General features: G+C 40.5%; 1 protein-coding gene across 6 annotated transcripts in view; it reads right to left on the bottom strand.

The window, feature by feature from the left end:
* The window catches only part of LOC101003331 (cell surface glycoprotein CD200 receptor 2), a 66449-nt gene that overhangs the window by 36359 nt on the left and 12212 nt on the right, over positions 1-17878 (bottom strand). For 4 of the 6 annotated variants that reach the window (XM_031663020.1, XM_031663015.1, XM_031663017.1 and 1 more), the window contains exons 2-4: positions 11119-11184; positions 9170-9487; positions 8797-9045 (exon numbers count right to left, since the gene is read on the bottom strand). In XM_031663020.1, coding sequence (XP_031518880.1) covers positions 8797-9045; positions 9170-9487; positions 11119-11184 — 633 coding nt within the window. The remainder of the gene's footprint in view (positions 1-8796; positions 9046-9169; positions 9488-11118; positions 11185-17878) is intronic. The other 2 variants (XM_031663019.1, XM_031663021.1) reach the window with 2 other exon arrangements.

Genomic DNA, 17878 nt, shown 5'->3' on the forward strand with positions numbered 1-17878 from the left:
CCAGATGGATTCACAGCTGAATTCTACCAGAGGTATAAGGAGGAGTTGGTACCATTCCTTCTGAAACTATTCCAATCAATAGAAAAAGAGGGAATCCTCCCTAACTCATTTTATGAGGCCAACATCATCCTGATACCAAAGCCTGGCAGAGACACAACAAAAAAAGAGAATTTTAGACCAATATCCCTGATGAACATCGATGCAAAAATCCTCAATAAAATACTGGCAAACCGGATTCAGCAACACATCAAAAAGCTTATCCACCATGATCAAGTGGGCTTCATCCCTGGGATGCAAGGCTGGTTCAACATTCGCAAATCAATAAACATAATCCAGCATATAAACAGAACCAAAGACAAGAACCACATGATTATCTCAATAGATGCAGAAAAGGCTTTTGACAAAATTCAACAGCCCTTCATGCTAAAAACGCTCAATAAATTCGGTATTGATGGAACGTACCTCAAAATAATAAGAGCTATTTATGACAAACCCACAGCCAATATCATACTGAATGGGCAAAAACTGGAAAAATTCCCTTTGAAAACTGGCACAAGACAGGGATGCCCTCTCTCACCACTCCTATTCAACATAGTGTTGGAAGTTCTGGCTAGGGCAATTAGGCAAGAGAAAGAAATCAGGGGTATTCAGTTAGGAAAAGAAGAAGTCAAATTGTCCCTGTTTGCAGATGACATGATTGTATATTTAGAAAACCCCATTGTCTCAGCCCAAAATCTCCTTAAGCTGATAAGCAACTTCAGCAAAGTCTCAGGATACAAAATTAATGTGCAAAAATCACAAGCATTCTTATACACCAATAACAGACAAACACAGAGCCAAATCATGAATGAACTTCCATTCACAATTGCTTCAAAGAGAATCAAATACCTAGGAATCCAACTTACAAGGGATGTAAAGGACCTCTTCAAGGAGAACTACAAACCACTGCTCAGTGAAATAAAAGAGGACACAAACAAATGGAAGAACATACCATGCTCATGGATAGGAAGAATCAATATCGTGAAAATGGCCATACTGCCCAAGGTAATTTATAGATTCAATGCCATCCCCATCAAGCTACCAATGAGTTTCTTCACAGAATTGGAAAAAACTGCTTTAAAGTTCATATGGAACCAAAAAAGAGCCCGCATCTCCAAGACAATCCTAAGTCAAAAGAACAAAGCTGGAGGCATCACGCTACCTGACTTCAAACTATACTACAAGGCTACAGTAACCAAAACAGCATGGTACTGGTACCAAAACAGAGATATAGACCAATGGAACAGAACAGAGTCCTCAGAAATAATACCACACATCTACAGCCATCTGATCTTTGACAAACCTGAGAGAAGCAAGAAATGGGGAAAGGATTCCCTGTTTAATAAATGGTGCTGGGAAAATTGGCTAGCCATAAGTAGAAAGCTGAAACTGGATCCTTTCCTTACTCCTTATACGAAAATTAATTCAAGATGGATTAGAGACTTAAATGTTAGACCTAATACCATAAAAATCCTAGAGGAAAACCTAGGTAGTACCATTCAGGACATAGGCATGGGCAAAGACTTCATGTCTAAAACACCAAAAGCAACGGCAGCAAAAGCCAAAATTGACAAATGGGATCTCATTAAACTAAAGAGCTTCTGCACAGCAAAAGAAACTACCATCAGAGTGAACAGGCAACCTACAGAATGGGAGAAAATTTTTGCAATCTACTCATCTGACAAAGGGCTAATATCCAGAACCTACAAAGAACTCAAACAAATTTACAAGAAAAAAACAAACAACCCCATCAAAAAGTGGGCAAAGGATATGAACAGACATTTCTCAAAAGAAGACATTCATACAGCCAACAGACATATGAAAAAATGCTCATCATCACTGGCCATCAGAGAAATGCAAATCAAAACCACAATGAGATACCATCTCACACCAGTTAGAATGGCGATCATTAAAAAGTCAGGAAACAACAGGTGCTGGAGAGGATGTGGAGAAATAGGAACACTTTTACACTGTTGGTGGGATTGTAAACTAGTTCAACCATTATGGAAAACAGTATGGCGATTCCTCAAGGATCTAGAACTAGATGTACCATATGACCCAGCCATCCCATTACTGGGTATATACCCAAAGGATTATAAATTATGCTGCTATAAAGACACATGCACACGTATGTTTATTGCAGCACTATTCACAATAGCAAAGACTTGGAATCAACCCAAATGTCCATCAGTGACAGATTGGATTAAGAAAATGTGGCACATATACACCATGGAATACTATGCAGCCATAAAAAAGGATGAGTTTGTGTCCTTTGTAGGGACATGGATGCAGCTGGAAACCATCATTCTTAGCAAACTATCACAAGAACTGAAAACCAAACACCGCATGTTCTCACTCATAGGTGGGAACTGAACAATGAGATCACTTGGACTCAGGAAGGGGAACATCACACACCGGGGCCTATCATGGGGAGGGGGGAGGGGGGAGGGATTGCATTGGGAGTTATACCTGATGTAAATGACGAGTTGATGGGTGCAGCACACCAACATGGCACAAGTATACATATGTAACAAACCTGCACGTTATGCACATGTACCCTACAACTTAAAGTATAATAATAATAAATTAATTTTAAAAAAAATCTAAAAAAAAAAAAAAAAAAAGAACATTTAAAAATATTCTAAAGAGTTCACAGACTGTCATAATCATGAAACCTTCTAACTTACAACTCAAATGTTACTAATATATCATTCTTCCATGACAGAGTTTAGGAACCATGTTTGTGTTTTGTACCTCGTAGGTTTCTGATAAATATTTTCTGAACAAATAAATGCACACTATGCATTGCTAATACTTTCCAATTTTATAAGAAAAGCAATATGTCAAGCTTTCCCCAGTATATTCCAACTTCCCATGCAAATACTAGCCTTTGAAAGAACATTACTCTTGATATTTGGGGTTTGATCTGATAACACTTTCCACACATTGAAGTGATTTTCTTACTAAGTTGATGTAACCTCTTTAGCAAGGTGTTTTGTGTCTTCCTACTTTCATTTTATTTATCTGTGAAATGCCCCTAGGAATTATTGAAAAGATAAATCAAACTAATTGGGGATCTTGGCTCACTGCAAACTCTGCCTCTTGGGTTCAAGTGATTCTCCTACCTCAGCCTCCAGAGTAGCTGGGATTACAGGCATGCACCACCACGCCTGGCTAATTTTTGTATTTTCAGTAGACACGGGGTTTCATCATGTTGGCCAGGCTGGTCTCGAACTCCTGACCTCAGGTGATCCACCCACCTCAGCCTCCCAAAGTGCTGGGATTACTGGCGTGAGCCACCATGCCCAGCCAGAAGCATAATTCTGAAGTCTCTTATCCTATGAAATTGACCACCTAGGCAGGGTGCAGTGGCTCACACCTGTTGGGAGGCCAAGGTGGGTGGATCACCTGAGGTCAGGAATTAAAGACCAGCCTGACCAACATGGTGAAACCATGTCTCTACTAAAATACAAAAATTAGCTGGGTGTGGTGGCATGGGCCTATAATCTCAGCTACTCGGGAGGCTGAGGCAGGAGAATCGCTTGAACCCGGGAGGCATAGGTTGCAGTGAGCCGAGATCGCACCACTGCACTCCAGCCTGGGTGACAGAGTGAGACTCTGTCTCAAAAAAAGAAAAAAAAAAAAAAAAGGAAAGTAAAAAAGAAGAAATTGGCCACCTAAAGAATGTGTGAACTCTAAATACAAGTCTGACTCCTGGCTCTAAGATGTTACTCTATCCCATTAAATAACCTGCTCAAAGACTAAACTAGAAAAATGTCAGACAATCCTAGGCATTGTGAGGAAATAAGAAAACAGTATGGTTACAGTTCTCAAAATATCTCATAATCCAACTGAAGAAGTCAGACTCATACAAATGAAAAGACAACTTATATAAAATAAAAATAAAAGCTCAAGACCCCAATTCACTATGCCAAATGGGAAAAATTAAGCTGAAAGCCGAGTCATGCAAGCAACTGCCTTTCCTTTTATTCCTAAGCACATAGCTACATATAAAACGTAAATTTCTCTACAGGTAGCTACTCTATGTTCACCTTATCATAATTGACTATTCCCCTACCTGCTCCTTTTCTCTTGCAGCTTATGAATTACCATACCCTTCCTCTTTCCCCTTCAGTGCACTTTTGCCCTTTAAATATTGAAGCCCTCAAAGTCATCTTTGGAAAAAGGCATAGATCACGACTGTTTCTCAGACTCTGTGGTGTTTTTTTTATTTTGTTTTGTTTTGTTTTGTTTTTATCTGTGCAAATTGTCCTAAACCTTGGCAAAATGATCTTCTAAATTAATTGAGACCTGTCTCCGATACTTTTTAGTTTAAAAGTACAATTGAGAAAACAGTGCTGGATGAACATTACAGATTATAAATCATCTAAGGAATAAGAACGTTTAATCAACTCTAACACGGAGGTCAGGGAGAAGCAGGACTTGAACTGGGTCTTGCTGGTCTGCAGGATTGAATAGGTTAAAAGAAGGACTTTTCAAGATAAAGAAACAATTTGAGAAAAGTTTTAAAGATGAGTTCACCTAAGTCATATTTGGAGCGTAGAATGGAATATGTAGAGATGAATCTGCAATGATTTGAACCTAATTCTTCAGTGACTTGTATGTGTCAGCTACTGTGCCAGACTTCAGGAATACAAAAATAAAAAAAGTGGTTCCAACTCTCAAGGACCTTATACTGTGCTGAGATTAACAGAAGTAAGTGGCTGTAATATCATAAGAAATATGTATGTATGTGGTCTTTGTCCCCCAGTTCCCGGCACACTTCCAAGGATTTTTCCTAAACTTCTTGGAAGTTCCACAGTGATCCATCTTTTGTACGCTAATGAAATGAGTGGTGGCTGGGAGCCTGAAGACAGCTTCAGGATGGGACTGATAATTAGAAAGGCCAAGGCATGGTTAGAAGGTTGAAACTTTCAGCCCCATACCACCACTGTCCCCTTCCGCTGACCTTCTGGGAGGGGAGAGGGGCTAGAAATTGAGCTAATAAGCAATGCCCAATAATTTAACCCATCATACCTATGTCATAGAGCCTCCACAAAAACTCTACATGACAGAGTCTGGAGAGCTTCTGGGTTGGGAGATTTTCTGAGCTGGTGAACACACCGAGGGGCTGGGAGGTTGGCACTCCCAGAGACATCACGGAAGCTCCTTCCTCCATACCCTGCCCTACGCATCTCTTTATTTATTTATTTTTTTGTCTGTTCCTGAGTTGGCCACTTTATAAGAAATTAGTAATAGTAAATAAAGTGCATTCCTGAGTGTGTAATTTAAAAATCTAAGCTGTTGGAACTTTAAAATATTTTGAGCCTTAACGGAATGTGATTATGGGACCCGAGTTACGTAAACAAGCAGCTACGACCTAGGCAGCCATAACTTTAATTTCCCTGATAGTACATTAGCCTTTTTCCTTGCCTATATTGTTTTGTAAACTGCTGTAAATGACTAAAGGGTGCAGGGGAAGACCCCTTCTCTCTAAACTGTGATCTTCGTTATTGATTAACTTCCTTCTTTCTTCTCTCACACAGTAACTATCACATTGCCTAACATGAAATGTTAACTATACTCTTAAAATTGGAAAGGAAATGAAAACAAACTGTACAGAAAAGAAAACAAACTGTAACTTTAATTAATTAAATCATTATAACTCATAAACCAGCCTTATATGTAAAAAAGGTATAATCCTACTGAATTTCTTTTCTGCCTCTATAAACAAGACCTTAAGTTTGAAGTTTGAAGTTTGAAGTTTGAAGCACTGACCCCATTCCTTTGGAGTCTGTGTTACCCGAATGGCTGTTCTCAGACTTCTGCTTAAATAAACTCTTTTAAACTGGATTCTGATCCTTTTGATTATTTCAGGTTGACATGGGTTCTGTGAGCCATTCTAGCAAATTATTAAACCTGACAAGGGAATCATGGGAACTCTCTGAAATTATAGCCAGTTGATTAGTTCAGGTGGCAATCTGGGACTTGTGACTGGTGTCTGAAGTGAGGGAGGTCTTATGAGAGTAAGCCTTTAACTTGTGGGGTCTGTGCTAAGTCCAGGTAGTTAGTGTCTGAATTGAATTGTAGGACACTTAGATGGTGTCTAGAGAGTTGGAGAATTAGTTGGTGTGGGGAAAAAAACACACACATTTGGTGTCAGAAGCATTGTGAATGAAAACAGTGCCGAGCAGTCAATTACAGGGCTGTGGAGGTGCTCTGACAGAGCCATGTATGAAGCATTCTGTGAGCACAGAGGAGGAACAGCTAACCGAACTTCAAGGCCAGAGAAAATCATCCCAGAGGATCAATGTCAAACTAAGTCTTAACACTTCAACAGGAATTGATCAAATGTAATGGAAGAAGAGAGTATAGGGAAAGAAGTGCCTTACAGAGAAGTAGAAATTGCATTCAAGGCCAGGCATGGTGGCTCATGCCTGCTAATTCCAGCACTTTGGGAGGCAAAGTGGGGCGGATCATGAGATCAGGAGATTGAGGCCATCCTGGCTAACACAGTGAAACCCCCTCTCTACCAAAAAATACAAAAAAATTAGCCGGGCATGGTGGTGGGTGCCTGTAGTCCCAGCTACTAGGGAGGCTGAGGCAGGAGAATGGCATGAACCCAGAAGGCGGAGCTTGCAGTGAGCCGAGTTCGCGCCACTGCACTCCAGCCTAGGCGACAGAGTGAGACTCTGTCTCAAAAATTAAAAAAATAAAAATTAAAAGAAATTGCATGTAAAAGGGAACAGAGGAATAAAAGCACTTAACACTTTTGAAGAGCCCAAAGAGGCCCACATGCATGGGGTACAGAATCATAAAATACATTATTAAAAATCTAATAAAATATTTAAAATTAGTAAATACATAAAATTATATATTATGAGACATTTAAAAGTAAATAGTTATAACAAATATTATGAAGAAGCTAATTAAGTGAACAAAGAATGAAACATTTATATTTTATTTGGCACTTGAGAGATGCTTTTTGTCAGAGCATTTTCTGCGCAGGGAGACACAAATGAGGTAAGGAATAGATGCGAGGTGATAAAGAAGAGACAATGAGTGTAGGGTCCTCTTTTAAAAATATTCTTGGATATGAGTGGAAGCCAAGAGTTAAATGTTTGAGGAAGTCATAACACCAAGCTTTTGGATACGGAAGAAAAATAGGCATGTTTTATGAGCAGCTTTAGAAAAATAATTTAAGGAACAAAAAACTAAACAAAAGAGAGAGGAGAATGAAGCAAAGCTCCTAAGGAGATAAAGGGGAAAAAAGGCTTAGAATTTGGGTTGAATGTTGGTATACAGAAGGGAAGATCAAGTAATACTGAAAATAAATATATAAAAAAAGATAAGACGTATGAAGTAAGAACCTAGACTTGATGGGAGATTGATCATGGAAAACACAGCTAACGAATACATGGTTTCCTTTTGGGGGTGATAAATATGTTCTAAAATTGATTGTAGCAGTGGTCACAAAAGCATTGAATTGCATTCTTTAAATGGGTGAAATGTATGGTATATAAATTATATGTCAATAAAGCTGATGCAAAACAGAAAATAAACATGAAAGATATTATGAGGAATAATTAATATGATGATATTTAATATTAGTTGTAATAATTATCACAATAGCTAATTTTTATTAATATGATACATATAATAGCCAACATTTATTAATATAAGGAAATCTAGTGGCTAAAATTTGCTGAGTGTCAATTATGTAGTAGATATATTAATACAATTATATGTACAGCATGTTTATATATATATATAATTTTATTTAATTAACCCAATAATCCTATTAGGTGGTTCCCATCGTCTTCATTTAACAGATAAAGAAACCATGAGAGGCCGGGTGCAGTGGCTCAAGCCTGTAATCCCAGCACTTTGGGAGGCCAAGACGGGTGGATCACAAGGTCAGGAGATGGAGACCATCCTGGCTAACACGGTGAAACCCCGTCTCTACTAAAAAAATACAAAAAATTAGCCAGGCGAGGTGGCGGGCGCCTGTAGTCCCAGCTACTCGGGAGGCTGAGGCAGGAGAATGGCGTGAACCTGGGAGGCGGAGCTTGCAGTGAGTTGAGATCCAGCCACTGCACTCCAGCCTGGGTGACAGAGTGAGACTCCATCTCAAAAAAAAAAAAAAAAAGAAACCATGAGATAAAACCATGAGATAGAAATGTTAAATACTGTCCAAGTTCATATAACTGGTGAACAAAAACCATATGAAGTGAAAGGCTTTGCTCCTAAACACCAGATTATCCTGCCCAAAACAATATAAAGATATGGACCTTATCTTTTCATCTTTGCATCACCAGCTTCAAACTTATAAATAGCATTCAATAAGTATTTTCTGAATTAATTAATAGATTGCTTTTAGATGACGAGACAGGAGGAATTACTTGTGTCTTACTCAGGGTAACAAAGTAATAAGAAATAAAATCAGGAAGAAAATAACTGTCATTCTGGGCTATCTACTGAACAAGGATTGTTAAAACTATATAAAACTCGTGATATTTCATATCAAGAATTAATCTCAAAGTAAGAGCCTATAGATCACTAAGTTAACAAAATCTATTTTTATGGCTGTTCCACTAAAAGATAAGATTCTAGCGTTGTAATGCATTTCTCAGTTTTGGAGAATATTTCCAACCTAGAAGCTCAAATTTTCTTACCTACTGTTTGGTTATTCATTATTTTCTATGGAAGAAAAAGTTAAGCATCAAGTTTACTCTTCTACAAGAGACAGGCGCTTACCTGAATTCAACTTTATGTACAGACTCTTGTTGCCAGTCAAATGGGAGACATGGCAGGTCACGGTAGACGCATTGTGGCCCCCCCAGTGGCATGTACTCTCAACAGTCACTGTGCCATTGCCCCAGTACTCATGCTTAGTGGCACAATCCCCCTCTGGGATCCAGGAGATCTGAGCAGCTGGCTTCCCTGCAACTGCCTCGCATACTGCAGTTCTATTCCTGCTTTGAAACAGGGTCACTTCAGGTGTAACTGCAGAGAGGAAAGGGGGAGAAAATGCTTTGGTTTTCACATAAAGCATATGGAATTCAGAGAGACATTTGTTTCAGTCACAAATCTGGTGATGTGAAATACCACAATATATGATGCTCCTTACCTAGCACTTGGAGGTGATATCCACGATGGAAATTCCCATCAGGAGTTGCCATTATGCATCTGTAATACCCGTCATGAGTGATGGCCACTGGGTGAATCTGAAGGTCCGAATTCTGATCAGGTGTGGAGACCCAGGTTATTCTCTCATCAGTACAGTTGGTTTCCTTGGTCTCATTTGTTTCTTTCCTGTAGGCTTTTGTGCAGGAAGGCTGGCCTCTTATGATTATTTCCCATACTATTACAATCAAATTTCTGAACTCAATAGGAGGGCAACAAAGCACAGCATTTGTATCCATCAGTACAGGCTGTGAAATGTTACCTGGACACACACACAAAGGATAATGATAAAGAAAACCTTGACAAGGAACTTCATGTGTTATGTTTATCCACAGTATATTACATGAAGTCATATTAGAACATAAATTTGCTGATCTTATTCCAGAAATATTAGACTTATGTAAGAAAATAACATTCACAAAATATAAATAATATATTGAACCCAATCTAAAGATTAACAAACTTTCTCCAGTATTATGTATTATTAGAAAAACAATATACATAACATTGTATTCTGAAATACAATAAAGTATTCTGAAATTAATTCAGGAGTTTTAATATTTAGAAACAGAGAAGAAAACAGAATTGTAATTTAAACAACAAAGGCAATGCTCTAAATCTAATCTTTAGGTGGTAGAGACTACTGTATTTATCATACAAATCATGTGCCTTGGAAAAGAAAATGGAATAACTAGTGATGTGATTGTCTCCTCCTTCGTTTTGGTGAGCACAAGAAAAATTAGTAACATCAAAGTTAAACACCTGTCTCTAAGGTTGTTATTTCAGACAAACATAAATGTGGAAAGTTTATGGTTCTTTCATTAAAGGTAACTAATATGGCATTCAGGTGGAGCTAGCTGGACATGTTTTATTTAGATAATTACATGCTTTATTTAGAGAATTACAGAGTCAGTGAGACCCATAGATCTTTAAAAAAATCTTTAATTTTGCCAGTTGAGCCATCCCATGTAAGTTAAAAAAATGCCTATTGATAAGATGTTTACAAATATTTATTTCTAGTTTAAAAAGTAGTGTGGCATATAATTTTTAAAAGCTTTATTTTCCTTTGGACATTTATCATGAAAAAGTTTTACTGCAAATTCGTGACCTTGTCATAGCCTTTGGATATTTTCCTTCCTTCCTGTTTAGTCACACATATAATCCCAGAGAGTTCAGTGGTAAACTTTGCTCATAGATTTTATTTCTGTATATTCAATCCAATTATCAGGTGTAAATGTGTAAGTCGACTCCTTTCTGTCCATCTTTTAAAGTAAAAATTAAGCCCTGCATCCTACAAGCATCTTCCAACATAGATTCTCATGCATCTCATAAGTCAACATAATGTTTCCACAACTGATCAGGGTTTACTGAGAGGTACTTATTCTGCCAAAGTACCTGTCACTACTCACCTGTAACAAAGGTGAGTGTCAGAGATCTCATCACGATAGCATAAGCAGAATCAGTTACAGAGGGGCAAACCTTTATGTGGATGAAGCTTGTTTTTGCTACACCCTACATTTAATATCACTCCTCTCCTGTTTTGGTGTCACCTGTCTCTTAGGTGGTACTTCAACCCTTATATTTCACAGTCAGATAATGATCACATAACCAGATACAGAAAGAAATAGGACTTTAACGCAGACCTGAAAGGTCATTAAACCCATGCTCCTTCCACCACTCCACCTTAGCAAATGTTCAGAGGTAAGCAAGAACATGGCTTGTTTGGAGCACTAGAGACTGGGACATTCAGGGTCCCTCGTACCACAGCACTCAGATCAACACATTCTTCAAGTAGTCACAAGGCTGGCCCCCAGCCAGGCCATCAGCTAATGATTCCACCAAAGTTCAACTTTCCATCCCTCAGTGTTGGCCACTACTAAGGAAGCATATTACCTTCTGCAGACATTTTTGAATAATTCTGTGTCATCTGCTTTCCATCCATACATGAACTACTTGAAGCTAGAAAATATTTAGAGAAGAATAAATGAAATCAATTTTATGTACTCAGAGTGGAAGCCAGTGTTTCCCCACAAAGTCTTACTCAACATAAAGACAATTAGTTAACCATAACTAAAATTATACAAAAATAATTGTAAAACAGAAATTAGAAGTTATGCCATCATTAGAGGAAAAAACCTGTTAACATCTTAAAAATTATACTTATAAGCAATTAATAATGATTTCTCATTCATGAGACGCTTTGTTTAGTCAACTAGCTTGTATGAGGTAACCAAGCCTCCCCCTATTCCTCCTTCCCCAACCAAGGAGATGGGTCCATGTGGGCATCTCATATGAGCTGGTCCAATTACACTCCTTTCTCCAAATGCTGGAGACATCATCTTTAAATGAAATTTCTCTGTACATTTTTGTTTTCCTTTTTAACCTAACTCCTCTAAAAGAGTGAAAGAAATGAACACAAAACTGGAATAATGACTAACCAGGAAGTAGCTCTATAGTCACTCTTGTTGCTACTCAAATGTGCCTACCATGAGCTCATGGTAGGCACATTGTGGCCCTCCCAGTGACATGAACTCCCAATAGTCACTGTGCCATTGCCCCAATATTCTTGCTCGGTGGCACAATCCCCCTGTGGGGTCCGGGAGATCTTTGCTGCAACTGTCTTGCACACCACAGTTCTATGCGTGCTTAGAAACAGGGTCATTTCAGGGGGAACTGCAGAGAGGTAAGGAAAAAGTGCTTCAATCTTAACATAAAGAATATGAAATTTGGCCGGGTGCGGTGGCTCAAGCCTGTAATCCCAGCACTTTGGGAGGCCGAGATGGGCGGATCACGAGGTCAGGAGATCAAAACCATCCTGGCTAACACGGTGAAACCCCGTCTCTACTAAAAAATACAAAAAACTACCGGGCGAGGTGGCAGGCGCCTGTAGTCCCAACTACTCGGGAGGCTGAGGCAGGAGAATGGTGTAAACTCGGGCGGCGGAGCTTGCAGTGAGCTGAGATCCGGCCACTGCACTCCAGCTTGGGCGACAGAGCGAGACTCCGTCTCAAAAAAAACAAAACAAAACAAAAAAGAATATGAAATTTAGAGAGATATTTGTTTCAGTCCAAATCTGATGATGTGCAATACCACAATATATGATGTTCCTTACCTAACACTTGGTACGGTTAGGATTAGGTACGTCAGTGATGGCCTAGGGGAATGACTGTTGCAGTAATTCTCAAAGCGTGGTTTTCAGAGGGCTACGGATAACCAAGACCTTTTCAGTGGACATCATCGTGGGTAATATCCATGATGGAAATTCCCATCAGGTATTACCATTATTCACCTGTAATACCCATAATGAGTGAGGACAACACGATCAATCTGAAGGGCAAGATTCTAGTCAAGACTGGAGGCCTACGTTATACTCTTGTCATTGCAGTTTTTTTTTTCCATTGTTTCATTTCTCTCCTGTAGGCTTTGATGCAGGAAGAATTGTCTCTGATGAGTATTTTCCATGCTGTTACCATCACACTTGTCAATAGGATGGGATGGCAACAGAGCATAGCCTTTGTATACATTCGTAAAGACAGTAAAGTGCTAACTGGACACAATAAGAAAATGAAAATGATAAAAATTTCTACATGCCAATTTCTTCCACTGGGTCTCACTTAAAGTCCCATAAAACCTTTATTTATTTATTTATTTATTTATTTATTTATTTATTTATTTTTATTATTTTTTGAGGTGGAGTCTCTCTCTGTCACCCAGGCTGGAGTGCAGTGGCGCTATCTCAGCTCACTGCAAGCACTGCAAGCTCCGCCTCCCAGGTTCACGCCATTCTCCTGCCTCAGCCTCCTGAGTAGTTGGGACTACAGGCGCCCGCCACCACGCTCAGCTAATTTTTTGTATTTTAGTAGAGACGGGGTTTCACCTTGTTAGCCAGGATGGTCTCAATCTCCTGACCTCGTGATCCACCCGCCCCGGCCTCCCAAAGTGCTGGCATTACAGGCGTGAGACAGCATGCCCAGACAAAACCCTTCTTTTTCTTAATGAGTATTTTGCCCGCCTTGGATGTAAAAAGGTAATTGGAAAGAGTTCAGCTTGCAACTCAAACATTTGATACAAATGCATTTCCTCAAGGTAATCATCATGATTTGGTACGCAAGAAAAATGCGTTAAATGTATTTCCAATTCGATCATGTAGAATACTTAAAAGATACTGTATGTAAGGCTTGAGATTTAATACGTTAATACTTTTTACTGAATCATCAAAGACATTCTTAGGCAATGTGTGTGTGTGTGTGTGTGAGTGTGTGAAGAATACAATGACTATTGGTGCAAATTGGTGCCTTTTATAGGTTGAATTATATATCCGAAAATTTATATGTTGAAGTCCTACCCCTCAGAGATGTGCCCTTATTTGAAAATAAAATCGTTACAAATATAGCTAGCTAAGATAAAGTCATACTGGAGTGGCGTGAGCCCCTAATGCAATACAATTGGTGTTCTCATAAAAAGAGCAAATTGGACACAGATATGGATACAGGGAAAGCATCATGTAAAAACTGGAGGTATGCTGCACAAGCCAGGAAGTACCAGAAGCTAGGAAAAGGGCTTGAAACAGATCTTTTCGTAGTGCCTTCAGAGGGAGAATTGCCCTGCCAACACCTTGATCTTGGAGTTTTAGTTTCTAGTACTGTAACACGATACGTTTCCGTTGCTTCCACCTCTCGTTTTATGGTTCTTTGTTACAACAGCCCTAGCAAACTAATACAGTACTCTGCACTTTATTCATGTTAAGCCACCAGTAATTTTAAACAACAGTTCAATTGCACTTTCAGTGAAAATATCAGTAGAAAGGCAAATAACATCACTGTATTATCATTATTGTTATTGTTGTAACTCATTTTTACCTAGGGGACCCCCTGAAAGGGTCTTGATTATCCCCAGCCATCTGAAAACCACACTTTGAGAACTGTCGCAATAGTTATTCCCCTAGTCCTTCACCAAAGAACCTGTGACCATGTGTTTAGGTAACCATAACTGGCGAAAAAGGAATACAAATATCTTTTGAGGGTTATTTGAATACTAATCTGAACTGATCCTGATACCCAAGAACACAAAGAACATTAAGGGCCTCCTGTTAGAGTAGAAACATATCGGAGTCAGGGGATAAAAGAAATCCTGGGCCTGGTTTATATCACAGTGGACCTTCAAAGTCCACAGATTTATCCAGTGGAGGTTTTTCAGTGGCTGAATATTTAATTAGAATGAACATGCTTAGCAGCTTGCAGACCGTCTTGTTGATTCCTTGATCTGTAAAGTAAGAGCTATTATAATAGGAAAGACCAAGAGAAATCCCCCAAACCACTCACTTTGGCGAAGATAGTAAATAAATATTAATATTGAAGACCTAAGTATGAGTCTCCTTTCAGAGACGTAAAGTGTACTAAAATAGTGGTTCCCATTATGTCTCCTACTTAATTTACCAGTTCGATCCCTGCAAAACACTGGATGGTGAATTACAGTAGACCAATGCAAAATTATCAAAGTATCAGCCCCAACTGCAGCTACTCTGCCAGATAAGCTATCTTTACTAGAGATACTCCAGTTATAATATGTGGTTATTGATCTGGTAAATGCATTATTTTCAATATTCACCAGGAAGGAACATCAAAAGTAAGTTTGTATTCCACAGGACAGTACACAGTATATAAATATGGTCTTGTCTTAATTTCTACTTTCATGTACAGTGTAATCTATAAAGATCTAGGCTATCTGGGCATTCTGCAGGGACCATCATATTGGTCTACTCTATTGATGACATCATATCAATTAGATCTTCTAGCAAAAAGTGAGAGTTATTATGAATACCTTAGTTAATCACATGCATTCCAGAGGTGAGAAGTCAATTCTACAAAGATTCAGGGCCTGACACATTAGTGAAGTTTCTAGTAGCCCAGTGGTCTGGACCCTACCATATATCTCCTCCCGAAAAAAGGACAAATTATTTAACCTTACTTCCCACCACTGAGTAGCACAATACTTGGTTTTGGAGGCAGCCTGCTATATATTTGCGATTACTGCTCTGACCCTCTAATAGGATGCTAGTCCAATGTGCTCCAGGCCAAGAAAGGAATCTGTAACAGGTCCATGCTACAGTATATCAGCCCTGAAAAAAAGTTCATCAAATCAGGCAGATCTGTGATACAAGAAGATTCTGTGATAAAGATGCATTGTGGAGCCTCAGACAAGTCCAGTAGGACAGTCAGTGCAGGCCTAGGGTTCTGGAGTAAATCTGTGTCATCTGAAGCAGATAACTAGTTGCCTTTTTAAAAATAGCTCATGGCATTCTATGGGACCCTGGTGAAGACTGAGCATCTAATCATGGGATACGAAACGATCAGGCTCCTAAAACAGCCCATTGTAAGCTGCATACTATTAGACCCACAAAATCATAAAGTAAAGTGGGTCCAGCAACATTCCATTATAAAACAGAAAGAGAGAACACCAGTCATTTAAGTGAACAAATGGTCCAGGCCCCCACTTCATATACCACTGTTACACTGTCATCTCTCCCTCAGCTCACATCTAAGCCCTCCCTGTAAGTTCCCTAGGACCAAAACCCAAAGCTTAGCTTGTGGATGGGTTGCCTCAGTCTGTGACATAAGCCAAAAGTAGACTGTTGCAGCACTGTAGCCCCACTGTGTTCTGGCCCTGAAAGACAGCGATGATGAAAAACACTCAAGTAAAAAATGATTCAGTAATAAAAGAGATAAACTCATGAGCAGTGGCAAATGGTTTGGCTTGTTTGGTCAGAGACCTGGAAGAGTCAAAATTGGAAGGGAGAGGACAAGAAGGTGTGGGGTAGAGGCATGCGGATGCATTCAGAAATTGCCAGCTTGATGGAGCACTGGCGTAGCCTCTTGAAGGCACAACTGAGGTTTGGAAATCATATCTTATGAGGATGGGACGCCACCCTTTAGGAGGGTGCTGTGTCCCCAGTTCCCCAGTTCATAGAATAAACTGGATCTGAGAGACAAGGAGTAGAACTGGGGTAGTCTCACTCACCATCATTCTTTTTTTTTTTTTTTTTTTTGAGACGGAGTCTTGCTTTGTTGTCCAGGCTGTAGTGTAGTGGCATGATCTCGGCTCACTGCCACCTCCGCCTCCCTTCACCATCATTCTTACTGACTCATTTAGAGAATTTGTGCTACCAAATCCCAGTAATTTTAGATTTGTGAGTCTAGGATCTTGAGTTTCAGAGGGGAGATACTTCTACCAGGAGACACGCTAAGAGTTCCTCTAAGTTATAGCTTTCCCCTGTATACCAGTAGGCACAACATGGAGTTGCCTTTTGGCAGGGGTAATTTAAGCCTGATCATCATGAGACAATAGTGTTACGGGATCTTTGGGATATCACTTTGCCGGTTGGAAACCTTTGTGGCCAATGGTACCTTTGCCCAAATTTTGCTGTGGCCCACTGGGCTCATTCTGCCCATTTGGCCTGGCAGGCTGCACTTGGCTGGCAATATTGGCCTGGATCCCAATCTGCCAAGGACGAGCCAGGCACAGACCAATAAAGGAATGTATGAGTGAGCATGGGATCTGGCTACTGCACACAGCCAGACACACTACCTGCAGAGGAGTGGGCAGCTCCAGGTGCTGGCATGGGTGCCAGCTCCCTGCAAGGCTGCAGCTTGACAGGCGTACCATAAACAGCTTCGGGGGAATGTGGTGGTGCCCAGAAGCTTGGAGACACCAGGAACTGCAGAGCCGTAAAAAGGGTGTCACAGCCCTGGCTCAGGGAGCTCCTAGGTCTGGGCTCCCCAAAGTGCCACAGCTCTTCTCTCCTTCTCTCTTCTCTCCTTGTCACCCACAATGTGGCAAGCAAGGGGCGTGTTTCAGCCCTGTTTTTGTTACAGCTCTTTTAACCCTATCATTTGGCAGGTAGTGAGTTCTTGTCCTGTGACTAGGAAGAATGAGGTACGCAGAGAAGTGGAGGGCGAGCAAGGTTAAGAGGAGCTTTACTGAGCGATAGAACAGCTCTGAGGAGACCCGAATGGGTAGCTCCTTTCTGTAAGTGTTTGGTTCCTAGCAGAGAAGAAACCCTAGAGTGGGTAGCTCCTCTCTACAGGCAGGTCATGCCATTGAGTGTTCAGCTCCTAGCCGAGAGGAAACCCTATAATGGGCAGGTCCTCTCTACAGGCAGGTTGTCCCATTATCTGTTCAGCTCTCAGCAGAGAAGGTAGCTCCTCTCTGCAACTGGTTGTCCCATCTTCTTTTCAAGTCTTTCTAAATCCAGGGCTTTTATCGCCCCAGAGGGGAGAAAGTGCATGCCAGTTGTTCCATGCCAGTTGAGCCATCCATAGATGGGCTCAGAAAAAGCACCACAAGTTCTAATTTCAGTCTGCGGGACCAGTAGCCCAGCCCCAAGGCTTCAGGCCTTCCTGGCTTGAAGGCGGGGTTTTGCCAGGGACCTGCACCTTTCCGCCCTGGAGCCTCTCCACCTCCTGAGGTTCTTCATGGCACCCACGCTGTTCATGTCGAGGGGCACCTGCAGGCCAGCAGTAAGCTGCCCTCAGCAACCCCCTTTGGCCTTCCTCCCATGCTTATTGGTGCCCAAAGTCTGGAGGGGGCCAAGGTGGCGGGGCTTCTGCCTGTTCCCAGCTCCCAAGAGCACAGGGGTGCCCAGGTTGTAGCCACA

The sequence above is a fragment of the Papio anubis genome, chromosome 2 (assembly GCF_008728515.1).
Source record: "Papio anubis isolate 15944 chromosome 2, Panubis1.0, whole genome shotgun sequence".
Taxonomy (NCBI): domain Eukaryota; kingdom Metazoa; phylum Chordata; class Mammalia; order Primates; family Cercopithecidae; genus Papio; species Papio anubis.